This window comes from Somniosus microcephalus, chromosome 1, assembly GCF_052327205.1.
Source record: "Somniosus microcephalus isolate GS21.2 chromosome 1, FLI_Smic_1.0, whole genome shotgun sequence".
Taxonomy (NCBI): Eukaryota; Metazoa; Chordata; class Chondrichthyes; order Squaliformes; family Somniosidae; genus Somniosus; species Somniosus microcephalus.
This window is the reverse complement of record NC_140987.1, coordinates 249655170-249673022: the sequence shown is the minus strand read 5'-3', so window position 1 is coordinate 249673022 and position 17853 is coordinate 249655170. Positions and strand designations below refer to the sequence as shown.

At 42.8% G+C, this 17853-nt stretch overlaps 1 protein-coding gene across 4 annotated transcripts in view; it reads left to right on the top strand.

Annotated features, from left to right (window-relative positions):
* The window catches only part of tek (TEK tyrosine kinase, endothelial), a 170070-nt gene that overhangs the window by 127736 nt on the left and 24481 nt on the right, over positions 1 to 17853 (top strand). For 3 of the 4 annotated variants that reach the window (XM_085991812.1, XM_085991805.1, XM_085991799.1), the window contains 7 exons: positions 2402 to 2555; positions 3448 to 3609; positions 6037 to 6177; positions 7847 to 8134; positions 10664 to 10966; positions 13423 to 13586; positions 14700 to 14913. In XM_085991812.1, the coding sequence (XP_085847938.1) occupies positions 2402 to 2555; positions 3448 to 3609; positions 6037 to 6177; positions 7847 to 8134; positions 10664 to 10966; positions 13423 to 13586; positions 14700 to 14913 (1426 nt within the window). The remainder of the gene's footprint in view (positions 1 to 2401; positions 2556 to 3447; positions 3610 to 6036; positions 6178 to 7846; positions 8135 to 10663; positions 10967 to 13422; positions 13587 to 14699; positions 14914 to 17853) is intronic. The other variant, XM_085991822.1, reaches the window with a different exon arrangement.

The following is a 17853-nucleotide window of genomic DNA, read 5'->3' as shown; positions in this document are numbered from 1 at the left end:
CAGTTTTCATGGGACCAACATTGCTCCTGACCAATGTTCCCAGTAAGCTGCACAGCCGCACAGCGCTCCAGGGAACCCGCGCAGCCGGCTTGCTGGCTTCAATACAAAAACCGCGCAAGTGCGGTATTTTGAATGGCCCATGCAGCCCCTTAAAGGGGCCGCACAGGGCCAAACAAAATTAGAGGGAACATTGCTCCTGATCACCCTCTTTTTCCTAATATCATTGTTGGAAAAAAATGTGTTGATTTTGATATCCCTTGCAAGTTTATTTTCATATTCCCTTTTTGTAGCTCTTACTATCTGTTTTGTCACCTTTTGTTGTTTGTTTGTATCCTATTTGCCAGGATCTGTGCTATTTTTTGCATGCTTTTTCTTAGTTTATGTTGTCCTTTACCTCTTTAGTCATCCATGGCTTTTTTTTAGAAAGCAAAGCTCTTGCCCCTCAGTGGTACAAACTGGCTCTGTCACCTTAAATTCTTCCTTGAACAACTCCGAATGATCATCTGTCATTTTACCCATTAACAGATTTGCCCAGTTTACTGTGGACAGCCTCTGTCTCATCGCATTGAAGTCAACAAGCATGCAATGTCAAAAGCCAATATTGTATGTTTTAGCACAATTCTTAATTTTTTTAAAAAGCAAGCACAATGCATGACACTTGGAAAAAGCAAGAATTAGACCAGCTGCATTAAGAAGGAATCAACACAAAATGTTTTCAGAGTGCAAGTAGTGTTCAAATCATCCAGTTTTGTGAATATATGCCTACAACCTGGAATCTAATCTGATTGTCAGTGCTAATTTTGGCCATATTTCCAGTTGATTGCGGGGTCAGTGTTTTTCCTGAAAAGTGTAGTAAAATTTGGTGCAAGTGTTTCAAAGTGCTCACCTCACGAAGATTGACTGTGCTCAATGCAAACTTACAAGGATGCACTATCGATCCTGTGCAGTAATTTTCTCTTTCGGTTACTTTGGACGAAGTTCAGAAACATAATGCAGTATTATTGAAAGTAAAATCACACAAAATATTGTGAAATAATATAAAGAATGCATTTTAAGTGTTTTTTTCAATGTTGCTCAATACTCACTGATTTGATTTTTTTAAATATTTGGTTGGGACGGAAATCTGTTTAAGATAATCATAGAATCATACAGCAGAGAAGGAGCCCATTCACCCATCATGCCTGTACCAGCTCTTTGAAAGAGCTATCCAATTAGTCCCACTCCTCTTGCTCTTTCCCCATAGCCCTGCACATTTTTTCCTTTTCAAGTATTAATCTAAATCCTTTTTGAAAGTTACTATTGAATCTGCTTCCACTGCCCTTTCAGGCAGAGCATTCCAGATCATAGCATCATGCAGAAAACCAAAGAAATCATTGTGGACTTCAGGAAGTCAAAAGGCGGAAGTCACACCCCCATCCACATCAATGGGGCTGTGGTGGAAAGGGTGGACAGCTTTAAGTTCCTCGGAGTCCACATCACGGAAGACCTCTCCTGGTCCCTCAATACCTCCTCTCTGGTGAAGAAGGCCCAGCAGCGCTTATATTTCCTAAGGAGGCTGAAGGGATGTAACCTGTCACCCCTGATCCTCTCTAACTTTTACCGCTGCACTATAGAGAGCATCCTGACAAACTGTATCACAGTATGGTATGGCAGCTGTAGCTACTATGACCGGAAAGCCCTGCAGCGGGTAGTCAAAACTGCCCAACGCATTACCAGCACCCGGCTACCGACCATAGAGCACATATACCAGAAACGCTGTCTACGGAGGTCACAGTCCATCATCAAAGACCCTACCCACCCCAGCCACAGTCTGTTCGCCTTCCTGCCATCTGAGAGATGCTACAGATGCATTCGCACCCGTACGACCAGATTTAGGAACAGCTTCTTTCCCAGGGCTGTCATCCTACTGAACTCCACAAAGAAACTCTAAAGCCTGCACATCTGCCAATGCACTTTATTATGGTTATGTTTATGTTAATATACTACAAGCCAAATGTATGTTGAATGTTTAAATGTCTTAATCCAAATGTACACTCTCGGGAGCCGCAAGCCTACATTTCGTTGTACTGCACTTGTGCACTAACAATGACAATAAAAGTTGATTTGATTTGTAAAAAAAAAAAAAAATTTCCTCATCTCACCTCTGATTCTTTTGCCAATTTTCTTAAATCTGTGACCTGCATGATTAATAATTTGACTCTGCTCAGCACAAATGGATCCATTTCCTGTATGCTGATAAGTATTACTGAAACTGCAGATGTTGAACTTTGCAGCAAACCAGTTCAGGCCCTATTAAGTGTTTTACTGAAACTATATGAATGCTCCCCTTCTGACATGTACTTGAGAAGGATGTTGCATTTACCAATCATCCCTTACACAGTCTGTTATTTCTCCATTCCAGCCTACAACCACAAAGATAATAACGCATCCAGTCAACCACACCATAACGCTCTTCAAAGTGTTGAAAATGTTACCGTCAGATTCAGGAGAGTGGGTCTGCCGTGTCAAAACAGCAGTTGGAATCGCTGTGAGACCATTTAATGTGTCTGTCAAAGGTAGGTTATTATTACATAGAATGTGCAGCACAGGAACAGGCCACTGGGCCCAACAAGGTTGTGCTGGTGTTTGTGCTCCACACGAGCTTCTTACCACTCTATTTACTTCATCTTATCCTATCAGCATATCCTTCTATTCCTTTCTCCCTCATGTGCTTATCTAGCTTCCCCTTAAATTCATCTATGCTATTCACCTCAACTACACCCTGTGGTAACGAGTTCCACATTCTTACCATTCTTTGGGTAAAGAAGTTTCTCCTGAATTCCATCTTGGATTTATTCGTGACTATCTTATATTTATAGCCCCTACTGCTGATCTTGACTGCAATTGGAAACATCTTCTCTATGTCTACCCTGTCAGACCCTTTCATAATCTTAAACACCTCTATCAGGTCAGTCCTGTCTTTTCTCTTTTCTAGAGAAAAGAGCCCAGCCTGTTCAATATTTCCTGATCGGTATAACTTCTCAGTTCTGGTATATCTTGATAAAAGAATGACTCTATTTGCCAAGTGTAGCAGCATCATAAACATGTTCTTCTGGAATACCTTTACAATTGTCACTATACATGCAACTAAACCGATTCCTTCGCCCCTTATTACAGAATTAACAACCTGCTTTTCTGACCAGTGCAACATGCCATATATTACCATCTACTGTAGCTTAACTGCCATCTTATAATGTCCTACTTTCAGTTGTTACCTTAACATGTCCTTACCCCAACAAAAACTAAGGAGATATAAAGCGTTCAAAATCTATTAGGTGTTATTTACATAACAAAATGTTTCTAGTGCATACTGCCATGCTTCCCCTTGGTGACCCTCTAAGATATGCTTCTTCAACAGTTTTCCATCAGTGCTGTCTTAACTTACTGCCAAATGTGCACTTTCAACAGTTCCTCCTTCACCTCAGACCCCTCCGACTAAGGCCAACAGTGGCACTCGATATATTGTTGTTAATGTCAACATTGAGCCACATATTGGAGATGGACCAATCATCCTAACAAGACTCCTGTACAAACCCGCTGGAGGATATCAGTCATGGTCATCGGTTGAAGGTAAGGACAAGTTTCTACATGGTCTCATCTTGATTAGAGGAATTGACAGTATTTCTAATGTTAGCAACATAGGGGCTCTAATGGAACGGTAATGTATTGGTTCATACCTGCACTCTCCACAGGCTAAGTTTGCAATCTTGGTGAGCAGAGGTCACGCACTTTCTGAGAGGAAGGGAGGAAAAGTCATTGGCAAGTCATCCACATTGCTCTCCCAGATCTCCATGTGTCCTGTCACAGAGTAATATTGGCAGACACCGAGGGGCAGGTTGCATGTACCTCCTCTCAGTGAGGGTGGTCTGTGATGTGGAAAGACCAAGGCAAAAAGAGAGTAAACATGAGTAATATCAAAACATAAACATTTCTAGGAGCAGGAGATGGCCATAAGCCCACCATTTTTGTTATATTAAGTCAGCCATTCTTAATATGGAGGGGAAGAACTATTGGAACACATCAATCATAAGTTAATTCATTGAAGTGTATGAAGATGCCATTGATTTCATTCATAAAAATGCTATCACTGATAACTCGCTCCCATATATCAAGTCGCTTCCTAATAAGATTGTCAGTTATAGGTTGATTCAGTTAGGAGTAATTAACTATATATAAAAAAAAATATATATATAAAAATAACAACACAAAAAATGATTGGCGTCTAAGGAATTTTAAATCAGAAACAATTCCTGGATCTGATGTCCCAATAGATAATATAATTTTTTTTAATCTGTTGAACAGATGTCTCAAAATATAATGCAAATTAGTGTTATAAAAATCGGACGTGTTCTATATCGGACGTGTTCTATATCGGACGGAGGATTCCATATCGGTTGGGGGGGGGGCATGTTCCATACCGGGGGGGTGGGGGGCGGGTTCCGTATCGGGCGTGTCCTCTCGGGCGGGTTCCATAATGGGCGGGTCCTCTATCGGGTGGGTCCTCTATCGGGCGTGTTCTATAGCAGGCGGTACTGTTACGGGCGGGTTTGATATCGGGCGGGTTCGATATCGGGCGGGTTCTATATCAGGCGGAACTGTTACGGGCGTGTTCTATGACGGGCGGGTTCTATATCGGGCGGGTTTTATATCGGGCGGGTTCTATGACGGGCGGTTTCTATATCGGGCAGTACTGTTACGGGCGGGCTCTATATCGGGCGCATTCTATATCTGGATGGTTCGATAACGGGCGGCGATCCACTCCGCTAGATTTCCTCCCATGTGGTGAAGAGGAAGATTTTCCCCAGCAGATCTTACCTAATACTTGGGAAACAATTAATGGATTTCAAAAGAAAGAAAGTCTGCATTGATACAGCACCTTTCACAACCTCAGGACATCCCAAAGCGTTTTACAGCCAATTACGTACTTTTGAAGTGTCGTCCCTGTTGTAATGTAGGAAACGCGGCAGCCAGTTTGCACACAGCAAGCTCCCACAAAACAGCAATGAGATAAATGATCAGATTTTTAGGTGCTGTTTGAGGGACAGATATTGGCCAGGACCTCGGATAGATCTCCCCTTCTCTTCAAAATAGTGATGTGGTATCTTTTACATCCACCTGAGGGCAGGTCCCGTGATGATTTATCAGAATAGTTCCCAGAAAAAAGGGATTTAGCAATGATGAGGGACTGAGTAAACTTATTATACTCCCCAGAGATGAGAAAGTCAATCGATAATCTGATTGAGATGTTCATAGTAATGAAGGGAATGAACAGGGTAGATAATGAATGACTCGTACCTCTAGCAGAACAAGGATTATATAGTCTTAAAATTCAGATTAAGCCAACTAAAACCAATGCAGAAACAAATTCTTGTTACGAAGAATGCAGAATGCACTACTGCACTATTGCAGAAAGGCTAGTGATATAAAATCAATTCAGCCAGTTAGTAAGGGAGATAGATTCTTACTTATAAAGTAACTGATATTAAGATAGGGCAGGGAATTGAGATTAAGAAGATAGAGCTTTTTTAAATATTCATTTTTGGGATGTGGGCGTTACTGGCAAGGCTGGCATTTCTTGCCCATCCCTAATTGCCCTTGAGATGGCGCCGCCGCCTTGAACCGCTGCAGTCCGTATGGTGAAGGTACTCCCACAGTGCTGTTAGGGAGGGAGTTTCAAGATTTTGACCCAGCGACGATGAAGAAACAGCCACTATATCAGGATGGTGTGTGACTTGGAGGGGAACTTGGAAGTGATGGTATTCCCATGCATCTGCTGCCCTTGACCTTCTAGATGGTGGCAATGACGGGTTTGGAAGGTGCTGTCAAAAACACACAACAAAACACGAAAGGCCTACATGCTGTTCCTGTGAATCAGAGTGGTTGGGGATTGAGGGGGGTGGGAAGGTTAATTCTGCAGTTCTTCAGACCTGCTAGTACCGTTGGTTCAGTGAATTGCTATAATGACTCAAAATAAGGTGTATATTCTTTTACCTTCAGTAACAGATTCATCAGAAGTGGTGAAGCTGGATAATCTACAACCAATGCGCCAGTACAACGTGTGCGTACAGCTGAGCCGGCCAGGAGATGGGGGAGAAGGACACCCTGGCCCAGTGGCAAGTTTCTGGACTGACTGCCCAAGTAATGGAGCGCACCTGTTTTATTACTAATTACTCCTATGAGCGCTTTGTAACAGTTCTGTACGAAAATTTAGGGCAATTATACAAATGGAGAAAGATCTTTATAACACTAGCCCTTAAACAAGCTATCCTTGGGGTTGCCAATCCTTCAGGATTGTCCTGGAGTCTCCAGGAATTAAAGATTAATCTCCCAGACACCGCTGCGAGCAAACACCTGGGGAGTTAAAACAAAATTGCGGGATTTTTAAATTTGCTTTGAACACTTTTCCTTATTAACTATAAAAGTCTTGGAGATTGACCGGGTAGGGCGGGGCGGTTGGATGCGGGAGGTCATGTGATGAAACCGCCAGGAATATAGCCAACCAGAGTTTTTTTTTATTCATGGGATGTGGGCATCACTGGCAAGGCCAGCATTTATTGCCCTTGAGAAGGTGGAGGTGAGCCGCTGCCTTCTTGAACCACAGAGGACAGTTGAGAGTCAACCACATTGCTGTGGGTCTGGAGTCACATATAGGCCAGACTGGGTGAGGACGGCAGATTTCCTTCCCTGAAGGACATTAGTGAACCCGATGGGTTTTTACGACAATACGATAGTTTCATGGTCACCATTACTGATACCAGCTTTTTTCAATGATTTATTTAATTGAATTTAAATTCCACAACTTTTGTTTATTAATGATAAAGAATATTGAAGATGGGACTAAAAGGCTGTTTGACCGGGTGGGGCGTTAGGAAATGGGAGGCCATGTGAGGAAACCTCCAGGAACACAAAGGGCTGCAGATTTTTGACCCCAGTAAATTTGAGTGCAAGTATGCACACTTAACAACAACAACTTGTATTTATATAGCGCCTTTAATGTAGTAAAACATCACAAGGTGCTGCATAGGAGCATTATCAAACAAAATTTGACACCAAGCCACATAAGGAGATATTAGGACAGGTGACCCAAAGCTTGGTCAAAGAGGTAGGTTTTAAGCAGCATCTTAACTGAGAAGAGAGAGGTAGAGAGGCAGAGAGGTTTAGGGAGGGAATTCCAGAGCTTAGGGCCCAGGCAGCTGAAGGCACGGCCACCAATGGAGGGAATTGAACGCAAGAATGAGAATTTTAAAATTGAGACATTGCCAGATCGGGAGCCAATGTAGGTCAGCGTGCACAGGACTATTGGGTGAACGGGACTTGATGTAAGTTAGGATACGGGCAGCCGAGTTTGGATGACCGTTTGTAGCAGGTTTATCTAAACAGTTTTGATCTACAGTGGAAATAATAGCCTAGAAATTACAGTTGTCAATATTAAGGGGAGCTTGCTTAACATGTTCACATTTCATTTATCTATCCACTGTTTTATCCGAGCCCTTAACCTGCTAAAATAAATAAATTTAACACCTCTGTTAATATTGCAGGTAAGTAAATGTCAGACAAGTTAAGTGTTTATACAGTTATATCACCATCAGTAATTTCTAAGGCTTTACTGATTTTAAAGTAATGTTTATTCCCTGTTTTCAAACAAAATGATAATGATTGTTCTTAAGACTATCCCAATAAAAGGACTGGCATTTTAAAATTTTAATCAATGGCATTTTATCCTTATTAATAAACAGTGAAAGTGTCGATAACCGCAAACAGTCGCTAGCTAAAGTATCTGTTCTTCTTTGTTGCGCGTGTGATACAGGTCTCCCTGCTCCACTGGGTTTCAAAGTCCTGCCCAAAAGCCAAACGTCCCTTAGGTTAACGTGGCAGCCAGTCCCTGAGACCCTGGAGGAACTCACCTACCACGTTGAGTGTCATACCACCAATGACAGTAAAGGGAAGCCTACCGCCCTGGAGGTCCCTGGGAACTTGTCCACCTTGGAAATCGAGGGCCTACAGCCTAAACAGCAGTACCAGTGTCGCGTGCGAGCACAAACCAAGTCGGTAGGAGAGTGGTGTGACATGGTGACATCATGGACATACAGCAACAGTAAGTTATTCCCTTCCCAATTACTGCTTCTGGGGTTTGTGTTCATTGATATAATTTGGAAAAAAGCTCGATAGGTGACCTGATAGGGATTTTAAGATTATGAAAGGGTTCGATAGGGTAGACGTAGAGAAGATGTTTCCACTAGTGGGGAGACCAGAACTAGGGGCCATAAATATAAGATAGTCACTAATAAATCCAATAGGGAATTCAGGAGAAACATCTTTACCCAGAGAGTACAGTAGTTAGAATGTGGAACTCGCTACCACAGGGAGTAGTTGAGACGAATAGCAGAGATGCATTTAAGGAGAAGTTAGATAAGCACATGAGGGAGAAATATGTTGCTAGGGTGAGATGAAGTAAGGTGGGAGGAGGCTCGTGTGGAGCATAAACACTGGCATGGACCAGTTGGGCCGAATGACCTGTTTCTCTGCTGTAAATTCTATGTAATTCTACGATACCTTACCTGAACTCCTATCTTGCATCAAAAATAAGACTTGATTTGCAGCTTTATATAAATGAATTAATTTATTACATTTATTAATTTACTTTAACTATATATAAGTGCTCTGAGACCTCTTCCTGTATGCGAGGAGCTCTATAGAAATTCAACTGCTAAATGTTTATATTAATTTAATACATTATTTTCCTGTTATATTTCTTATTAATGCTTTCAAGAAGAGGGAATGGGTGGCACAGATTTTACTCTCCCTTTAACTCTGGGGCCTGGATTTGAATCCAGTTCAGACCTATGGAATGAAAGGGTGCCCCCAGAATTTAGGATTTACAGTCCCTACCACTTACTGCTGGTGGGTTCGTGTGTATGCAATTTGCCCAGTATACACGATGGCTGGTATAATGTGGTAGTGCTACAAGAATGTTATTGTCGCTCATCAGCGTCCGCTGTTCCCTGAACCACTACCTGAATGAACCTCCTTACTGCCGAACCCTCGACCCCAAACTCTGCAGCGCCAACCTCACCCTGGGAGCAGGACAACCATTTAAACACCCCAAACGCCTCATTAGGGCACTAAATTTCAGCTGCTGGGATTATTGTGCATGAAGCATAATTTTTGTTAAATATAAATATATTTTAATCATGCATCAGCTTTTCATGTGTACTTCACTCATACAAATATCCCAGGCGAGTAAATACAGCTGTTTCTGCCCGAAATAAATGGAACACTTAAGACGCTATTACTGGCAACTTTTGAATTTGACCTTCGTGCAAATGGCTAATGTTACTGCATTTTGGCCGATGTAAGCAACTGCCTGTTTTAACCACGGCCATTTTATGTGGTGGAAACCGTGGCCCAGAAATTCATCTCGGGCGGTGGTGCAAAGCGGGCGGCATTGGAAGGGCCGCCCGTTATACACAGCGCCTGATGTTCAGTTCCATTGCAGTCATTAGCAGGCGCTGCGTATAACTGGCGGCCGATTTGATACCGCCCATTTTGCACCACTGCCCGAGACAAATTTCTAGCTCTCTAGAATGTATCAGTAATGCCTGCTGTTCTTACCTCCTCCAGTGGATGGCACTGTAAGCTCCAAAAACCATGCCTGTTCCTATTTGTACCAGAGGGGGCGCTGCAATCTCACACAATCTGTTACAACAAACACAGCTGAGTGACGCAGCATTTCCCCAGACCAACCGGGAACAAGGGGACTCACTGGCAATAATATAAAAAATATATTTCTCATTGCTTTAAACCAAGTTGTATGTTCATAGAAGGATACAGCACAGAAGGTGGCCATTCGGCCCATCGTGCCTGTGCTGGCTCTTTGAAAGAGCTCTCCAATTAGTCCCACTCTCCTGCTCTTTCCCCAAAATGTTTCCCCTTCAAGTATTTATCCAATTCCTTCTGAAAGTTACTATTGAATCTGCTTTCACCGCCCTTTCAGGCAGCGCATTCCAGATCATAACAACTCGCTGCGTAAAAAGATTTCTCCTCATCTCCCCTCTGGTTGTTTTGCCAATTATCTTAAATCCATGTCCTCTGGTTACAGACCCTCCTGCCACTGGAAACAGTTTCTCCTTATTTACTCTATCAAAATCCTTCATGATTTTGAACACCCCTATCAAATCTCCCCTTAACCTTCTCTGCTCTGAGGAGAACAATCCCAGCTTCTCCAGTCTCTCCACATACCTGAAGTCCCTCATCCCTGGTACCATTCTGGTAAGTCACCCTCTAAGGCCTTGACAGCCTCCCTAAAGTGTAGTGCCCAGCATTAAACACAATACTTCAGCTGAGGCCGAATCACTGTTTTGCAAAGGTTCCTTGCTTTTGTAATTTATTCCTCTATTAATAAAGCCAAGGATCCCGTATGATTTTTTTTAACAGCCTTCTCGAGTTGTCCTGCCACCTTCAAACACTTGTGTACATACACCCTCACTGTCCTGCACCACCTTTGAAATTGTAGCTCATTCACCTAGACTTTACCAGGGTTCCACTGTCAGTGTGGTCCCTCAATAAGTCGGTTTGAAAGCCGAGTGCAGTGCAATTAACACCAAGATCCCATTGATTCTGACAGAACGGCCTCCCGCTCCTACCAACGTCAAGATTTTTAACATCTCCGACTCCTCGGCTTTCATCTCCTGGTTAATTGAAGCCGGCAACTCCATATCTTCCATCGTTATACGATACAAAATCTATGGGGCAGAGGATTACACCCAAGAGACAGAAATCAAAATGAGAGACAACATTGTTTCACAGTTTCAGCTGCGAGGGCTGGAGGCAAATTCACCGTACCTGGTGGAACTCTATGCAAAGAATAACATTGGGGAGAGTTACCCTAACCCAACCATGGAACTACATACGCTGCAGGAGTCTGCAGGTACAGTCTCCTCACCTTTCGTAATAAGTGTGCAACATGTGAGCGTGCACGTCTGCTGTGTGTATACATGTCATCGATAAACTCCAGATAAGTATATAAGAAATTGTAAAGACTGTTTAATGCACTTACATGAAATGCCTCAGTCTGTTATTTGAGCGCAGGCGTGAAGCTGCTTATCTTAACTTGCTTAACACCTCAGTTAAACTAGCGGACAAAGGAATGTTAAATGTTTGTTCATATGTATAAAATATTAACTGAATTCTTTCTGCTTTTATTCAGTGCTTATTGTTTGACGTGATAATAGCTGACTCATACAGAAAATAAATAAAAGGTTTTGTTTTTATATTACAAATTGTTGTGGCCATCCTGACTGATTGGAAGCATGTTTATCATAATCAACAAGCAATATAGGAATCAGACTCTGCCTGAAACAATACAAAATAAGACAAAGTGACTCTTGTTTCCGAGGCAACTCTTGGTCACAATCATTTAATGTGCTGACAATTTGTTTTACATCATTCTGAGGAATGGCAGTGGATGTAACAGCTACTACCAGTGCACTCCGTGTTGCTGTGTGATGATGTGGTTTAACAATTATTACTTGACATTTACAGTGTGATTGTGTTGTCGAGTGCTCCTGGTGTTCGTAGGGAGCTGGGAAATTGCGAGCAGGTAGCGCCTGCTTTTCTGTCCACTTCAATCCGAGAGTCATTTTTATCTCCAGAGTTTATCATTTGGAATTCACAATATGCCTAAAATCCCAAATAACTGGTTAGCTTGATGCTTTAGTTCATTAGGGTAAAAGAATAAGCACTTTGTTAAATCAGTGTGGGAATTTACAAACTGATATTAACAATCCCCTAAATGTGACTTATAGAATCATAGAATAGTACAGTACAGAAGGAGGCCATTCAGCCCATCAAGTCTGCACCAGCTCTTTCGAAGAACAATCCAGTTGGTTCCACTTCCCTGCTCTTCCCCAATATCGCTGCAATTTTTTCTCCTTCAAGTATTTATCCAATTCCCTTTTGAAGTCTACTGTTGAATCTGTATCCAGATTCCTACCTGGCAGTATACAGTATATTCCAAATCTTAACCACTCTCTGTGTAAGAAAGTTTTTCCTCATCCCCCCCCCCCCGATTCTTTTGCCAATCACCTTAAATCTGTGCCCTCTCGTTATCGACCCTTCAGCCATTGGAAACAGTTTCTCTTTATTTACTCTATCTAAATCCTTCATGATTTCAAACACCTCTATCAAATCTCCTCTTAGCCTTCTCTGCTCCAAGGAGAACAACCCCAGCTTCTCCAGTCTATCCAGGTAACTGTATTCTCTCATCCCTGGAATCATTCTAGTAACTCTCTTCTGTACCCTCTCCAAAGCCTTCACGTCCTCCTTAAAGTGTGGTGCGCAGAATTGGGCACAATACTCTAGCTGGGGTCAAACTAGTGTTTTATCTAGATTTAGCATAACTTCCTGTCTTTTGTATTCTATGCCTCTATTTATAAAGCCCAGGATCCCACATACTTTATTAACTGCTTTGTTAACCTGTCCTGCCACCTTCAAAGATTTGTGCACAAGCACCCCCAGGTCTCTCTGTTCTTGCACCCCCTTTAAAATTGTACCATTTAGTATGTATGGTCTCTCCTCATTCTTCCTACCAGAATGTATCACCTCACCTATATAAAAAATATCAACAGTTGGAAACCCACCCTATACAGTTTACAGGGATATCATCCCCATATACCAATTATACAAGGATGTCGAGCAATGTTCCCTTTAAGAGCAGCCATGCTTTATCAAAATCTGAAGGACCTGCGCAGCCGGCTTGCCGACTTTTAAATAGAAAAACCGCGCATGCGCAGTATTTTAAATGTGCCGCGTGGCTCCCCATAAATTACAAGGAACATTGATGCCAAGGCCTTGGAGAGGGTGCAGAGGTAGATTTACTAGAATGGTACCAGGGATGAGGGTCTTCAGTTATATGGAGAAGCTGGGATTGTTTTCCTTAGAACAGAGAAAGTTAGAGGGAGATTTAATAGAGGTGTTCAAAATTATGAAGGGTTTTGATAAAGTAAATAAGGAGAAACTGTTTCCAGTGGCAGGAGGGTCAGTAACTAGAGGACACAGATTTAAGGTGATTGGCAAAAAAAAAAGAGGGGAGTTGAGGAGAGATTGTTTTACGCAGCGAGTTGTTATGATCTGGAATGCACTGCCTGAAAGGGTCGTGGAAGCAGATTCAATAGTAACTTCAAAAGGGAATTGGATACATACTTGAATTTGCAGGGCTATGGGGAAAGAGCAGGGGCATGGGATTAATTGAATAGCTCTTTCAAAGAGCTGGCACAGACACGATGGGCCGATGAGCTGCCTTCTGTGCTGTATGATTCTATGATGATTTTGATAAAGTGTAAAGTCTCTGAGATGTATATGAGTGTTGACACTGTCTTTTTCCAGCTGAATACTACAGAGGCCAACACGAGGGGAGGTTGCTTCTCTATGCCATCCTGGGCTCAGCGGGAATGACTTGCCTGACAATCCTATTGGCCTTTTGCATCGTGCTTCACTTCAAGAGAAACAACTTCCAACGGAGAATGGTGCAAGCTTTTCAAAACAGCTCGGTAGGTTCGCGTGACCAAACATTGCTGATTCGAAAGCATTATTTCCCCTACAGCAGGATATTGCCAAGATTTTCCCATTAGTAAAATGTTCCAGTTTGTACAGAGCTCAATGATAACTCCTGGGAGTCAGCAACATAACATTGGTATAAATATATTAATTTATGTTGATTAAATCTGTCCAGCCAACCATACTGAACCATCATTGCCACACAATGATCCACTACAGGAACAGGAGGAGGCCCCTTGAGCCTGTTCCTCCATTCAATTAGATCATGGCTGATCTGTATCTTAACTCCATCCACCCGCCTTGGTTTTGTAACCCTTGCCTAACAAAAATCTATCAATCTCAGTTTTGAAAGTTTCAATTGACTCCCAGCCTCAACAGCTTTTTGGGGGAGAGAGTTCCAGATTTCCACTACCTTTTGCATGAAGAAGTGCTTCCTGATGTCACCCCACCATCTTGCACAAAATCTGGTGGCATCAGATGGCAGAGAATGATGGAGATTTCCCTCCCGCTGCCCCAACGGTATCGCAACTGGCCGCTCCCCCTCCTTCCCCCAAAGGACCCACTGCCCTCACCGCCACTCTTCAGGGATGCCATGTCCAAGGTGGTAGCAGACCCCAAGACACGATGGTAAAGGCCCTGATATGTACTAATTGAGGGTGAGGGCCGTGTAGCAGCCTCTTCTCCCTCCAAGTTAGGCCAAGCACTCCGCTGCTGAAGGCCTCGGTCTCAGTTGAGCCCCTCAGTGAGAGCCTTGATGCAACCTTTGGGGCATCTCTGGCGCCTTGATGATCCCTCGTCATCTCTTCTGGTGCTGCAGTCTATCCCTACTGCAGCACTATGCGGCCTTGCACTGTTGGGCTCCCTTTTGACAGTGGGAATCCCTCTGGGAGCACACCAGTCCATACATGATGAACCCCGATCCATGCAAATGGGCCACGGTGGAGGCGGATTTGAGGGGCAGCTGAAGTCCTGCCCTACCGGATCTCTGCCCCAAAGAGGAAATTCTTGGCGTGACTTTTGTAATTGCACTAGAGTAAATCATTTTAGTAGTTTTAAGTTTTTGTCTAGCAGATTGACTCTCAACCTGCCTTTTCTTTCCTTTGAAGAGGGAGGAGCCTATTATTCAGTTTAATTCAGGGACCCTCACTCTGTCCAGGAAACCAAAACCTCAGTTGCGAATGCCAATCGTCTATCCCGTCCTCCAATGGGATGACATCAAATTTGAAGACATTATCGGTGAAGGGAATTTTGGACAAGTCTTGAAGGCCCGAATTAAGAAAGACGGGCACAAGATGAATGCTGCCATTAAAAGAATGAAAGGTAAGATAGCCACAATGTCAAAAATCTCCTTCATTGACAAAGAATAATAATTTTTATATTAGAACATAAGAACATAAGAACTAGGAGCAGGAGTAGGCCAATCGGCCCCTCGAGCCTGCTCCACCATTCAATAAGATCATGGCTGATCCGATCCTAACCTCAAATCTTCTATCACTCTGCATCCACCCGAACCCATGTGAGCTCCCGGGAGAGGCAAAAAACCAGATAAAGACCCAATGGCCAATTTGGGAGAAAACAATCTGGGAAATTCCTCTCTGACCCATCTAGGCGATCGAAATTCTTCCAGGAGATCACTCTGTCCCTATATTTTCTACAGTACTTACCTTCTGTAAAGGCGATCTCCACCCCAGCCAGGAACAGGAATAAAACCATCTCCTGAAATCTAACAGAATTAGAACACAGTAGGAGCAGAACCAGGCTACACGGCCCCTGGGCCCACTCCACTACCCACAGGGCCATGACCATTCCGAACCTAGACTCATGTCCAATTTCCTGCCCGCTCCCCGTAACCCTTAATTCCCTTTACTTCTAGGAAACTATCTATTTCTGTTTTAAATTTATTTAATGATGTAGCTTCCACAGCTTTCTGGGGCAGCAAATTCCACAAACCTACCACCCTCTGAGTGAAGAAGTTTCTCCTCATCTCAGTTTTGAATGAGCAGCCCCTTATTTTAAGATTATGCCCCCTAGTTCTAGTTTCACCCATCATTGGGAACATCCTCACCGCATCCACCCGATCAAGCCCCTTCACAATCTTATATGTTTCAATAAGATCGCCTCTCATTCTTCTGAACTCCAATGAGTAGAGTCCCAATCTACTCAACCTCTCCTCATATGACCACCCCCTCATCCCCGGGATTAACCGAGTGAACCTTCTTTGTACTGACTCGAGAGCAAGTATGTCTTTTCTTAAGTATGGACACCAAAACTGTATGCAGTATTCCAGGTGCGGTCTCACCAATACCTTGTACAACTGCAGCAATACCTCCCTGTTTTTATATTCCATCCCCCTAGCAATAAAAGCCAACATTCCATTGGCCTTCTTGATCACTTGCTGCACCTGCATACTAACTTTTTGAGTTTCGTGCACCAGGACCCCCAGATCCCTTTGTACTACAGTACTTTCCAGTTTCTTGCCATTAAGATAATAACTTGCTCTATGATTTTTCCTGCCAAAGTGCATAACCTCACACTTTCCAGTATTGTATTCCATCTGCCAAATCTCTGCCCACTTACTTAGCCTGTCTATGTCCCTTTGCAGGTTTTTTATGTCCTCCTCACTCGCTACTTTCCGTCCCATCTTTGTATCATCTGCAAACTTTGATATGTTACACTCGGTCCCCTCCTCCAAATCGTTAATATAGATTGTAAAGAGTTGGGGACCCAGCACTGACCCCTGCGGAACACCACTAGTTACTGGTTGCCAATCTGAGAACGAACCATTTATCCCAACTCTCTGCTTTCTGTTAGAGAGCCAATCCTCCACCCACGCCAGAATATTACCCCCAATCCCGTGATTTTTTATCTTGAGCAATAATCTTTTGTGTGGCACCTTGTCAAATGCCTTTTGGAAGTCTAAATACACCACGTCCACTGGTTCCCCTTTATCCACCCTGTATGTTACTTCCTCAAAAAACTCCAGCAAATTTGTCAAACATGACTTCCCCTTCATGAAACCATGCTGAGTTTGTCCTATTAAATTATGTTTATCCAAATGTCCTGTTACTGTCTCCTTAATAATGGACTCTAACATTTTACCAACCACAGATGTTAGGCTAACAGGTCTATAGTTTCCAGCCTTCTGCCTACTACCCTTTTTAAATAAGGGTGTTACATTAGCAGGTTTCCAATCTGCCGGGACCTTTGCTGAGTCCAGTGAGTTTTGGAAAATTATTACCAATGCATCCACAATCCCTACCGTCACTTCCCTCAAGACCCTAGGATGCAAGCCATCAGGTCCAGGGGATTTATCCGCCTTGAGTCCCATTATTTTACCAAGTACCACTTCCTTAGTGATTTTAATCGTATTTAGTTCCTCCCCCCCCCCTAGAGCCCCCTGTTTGTCCAGTGTTGGGATATTCTTCGTGTCCTCTACTGTAAAGACTGATACAAAATAATTGTTCAGTGTTTTTGCCATCTCCATGTTTCCCACCATTAATTTCCCGGTCTCATCCTCTAAGGGACCAACATTTACTTTAGCCACCCTTTTTCTTTTTATATAACTATAGAAACTTTTGCTGTCTGTTTTTATATTTTTTGCTAATTTACTTTCATAATCTATCTTCCCTTTCTTAATCAATCTTTTAGTTATTTTTTGCTGTCTTTTAAAGACTTCCCAATCTTCCATCCTCCCACTAGATTTGGCTACCTTATATGCCCTTGTTTTTAGTCGGATACTATCCTTAATTACTTTACTTAGCCACGGATGGCTATCTTTTCTTTTACACCCTTTTTTCCTCAGTGGAATATATATTTTTTGGAAGTTGTAAAATAACTCCTTAAATGTACACCACTGATCATGTACCATCTTACCCTTTAATCTATTTTCCCAGTCCACTCTAATCAATTCCGCTCTCATACCTTCATAGTCTCCTTTATTCAAGCTCAGCACGCTTGTTTGAGATCCAACCTTCTCACCCTCTAATTGAATATGGAACTCAACCATGTTATGGTCACTCATTCCAAGGGGATCCTTTACTAGGACATTTTTAATTAATCCTGTCTCGTTACACAGGACCAAATCTAAGGTTGCTTGCCCCCTGGTCGGTTCAGTTACATACTGCTCAAGAAACCCATCCCTAATACACTCAATGAACTCATCCTCAAGGCTGCTCTGCCCAATTTGATTTGTCCAGTTAATATGATAATTAAAATCCCCCATAATTATAGCTGTTCCCTTATTACAAGCCTCAACTATTT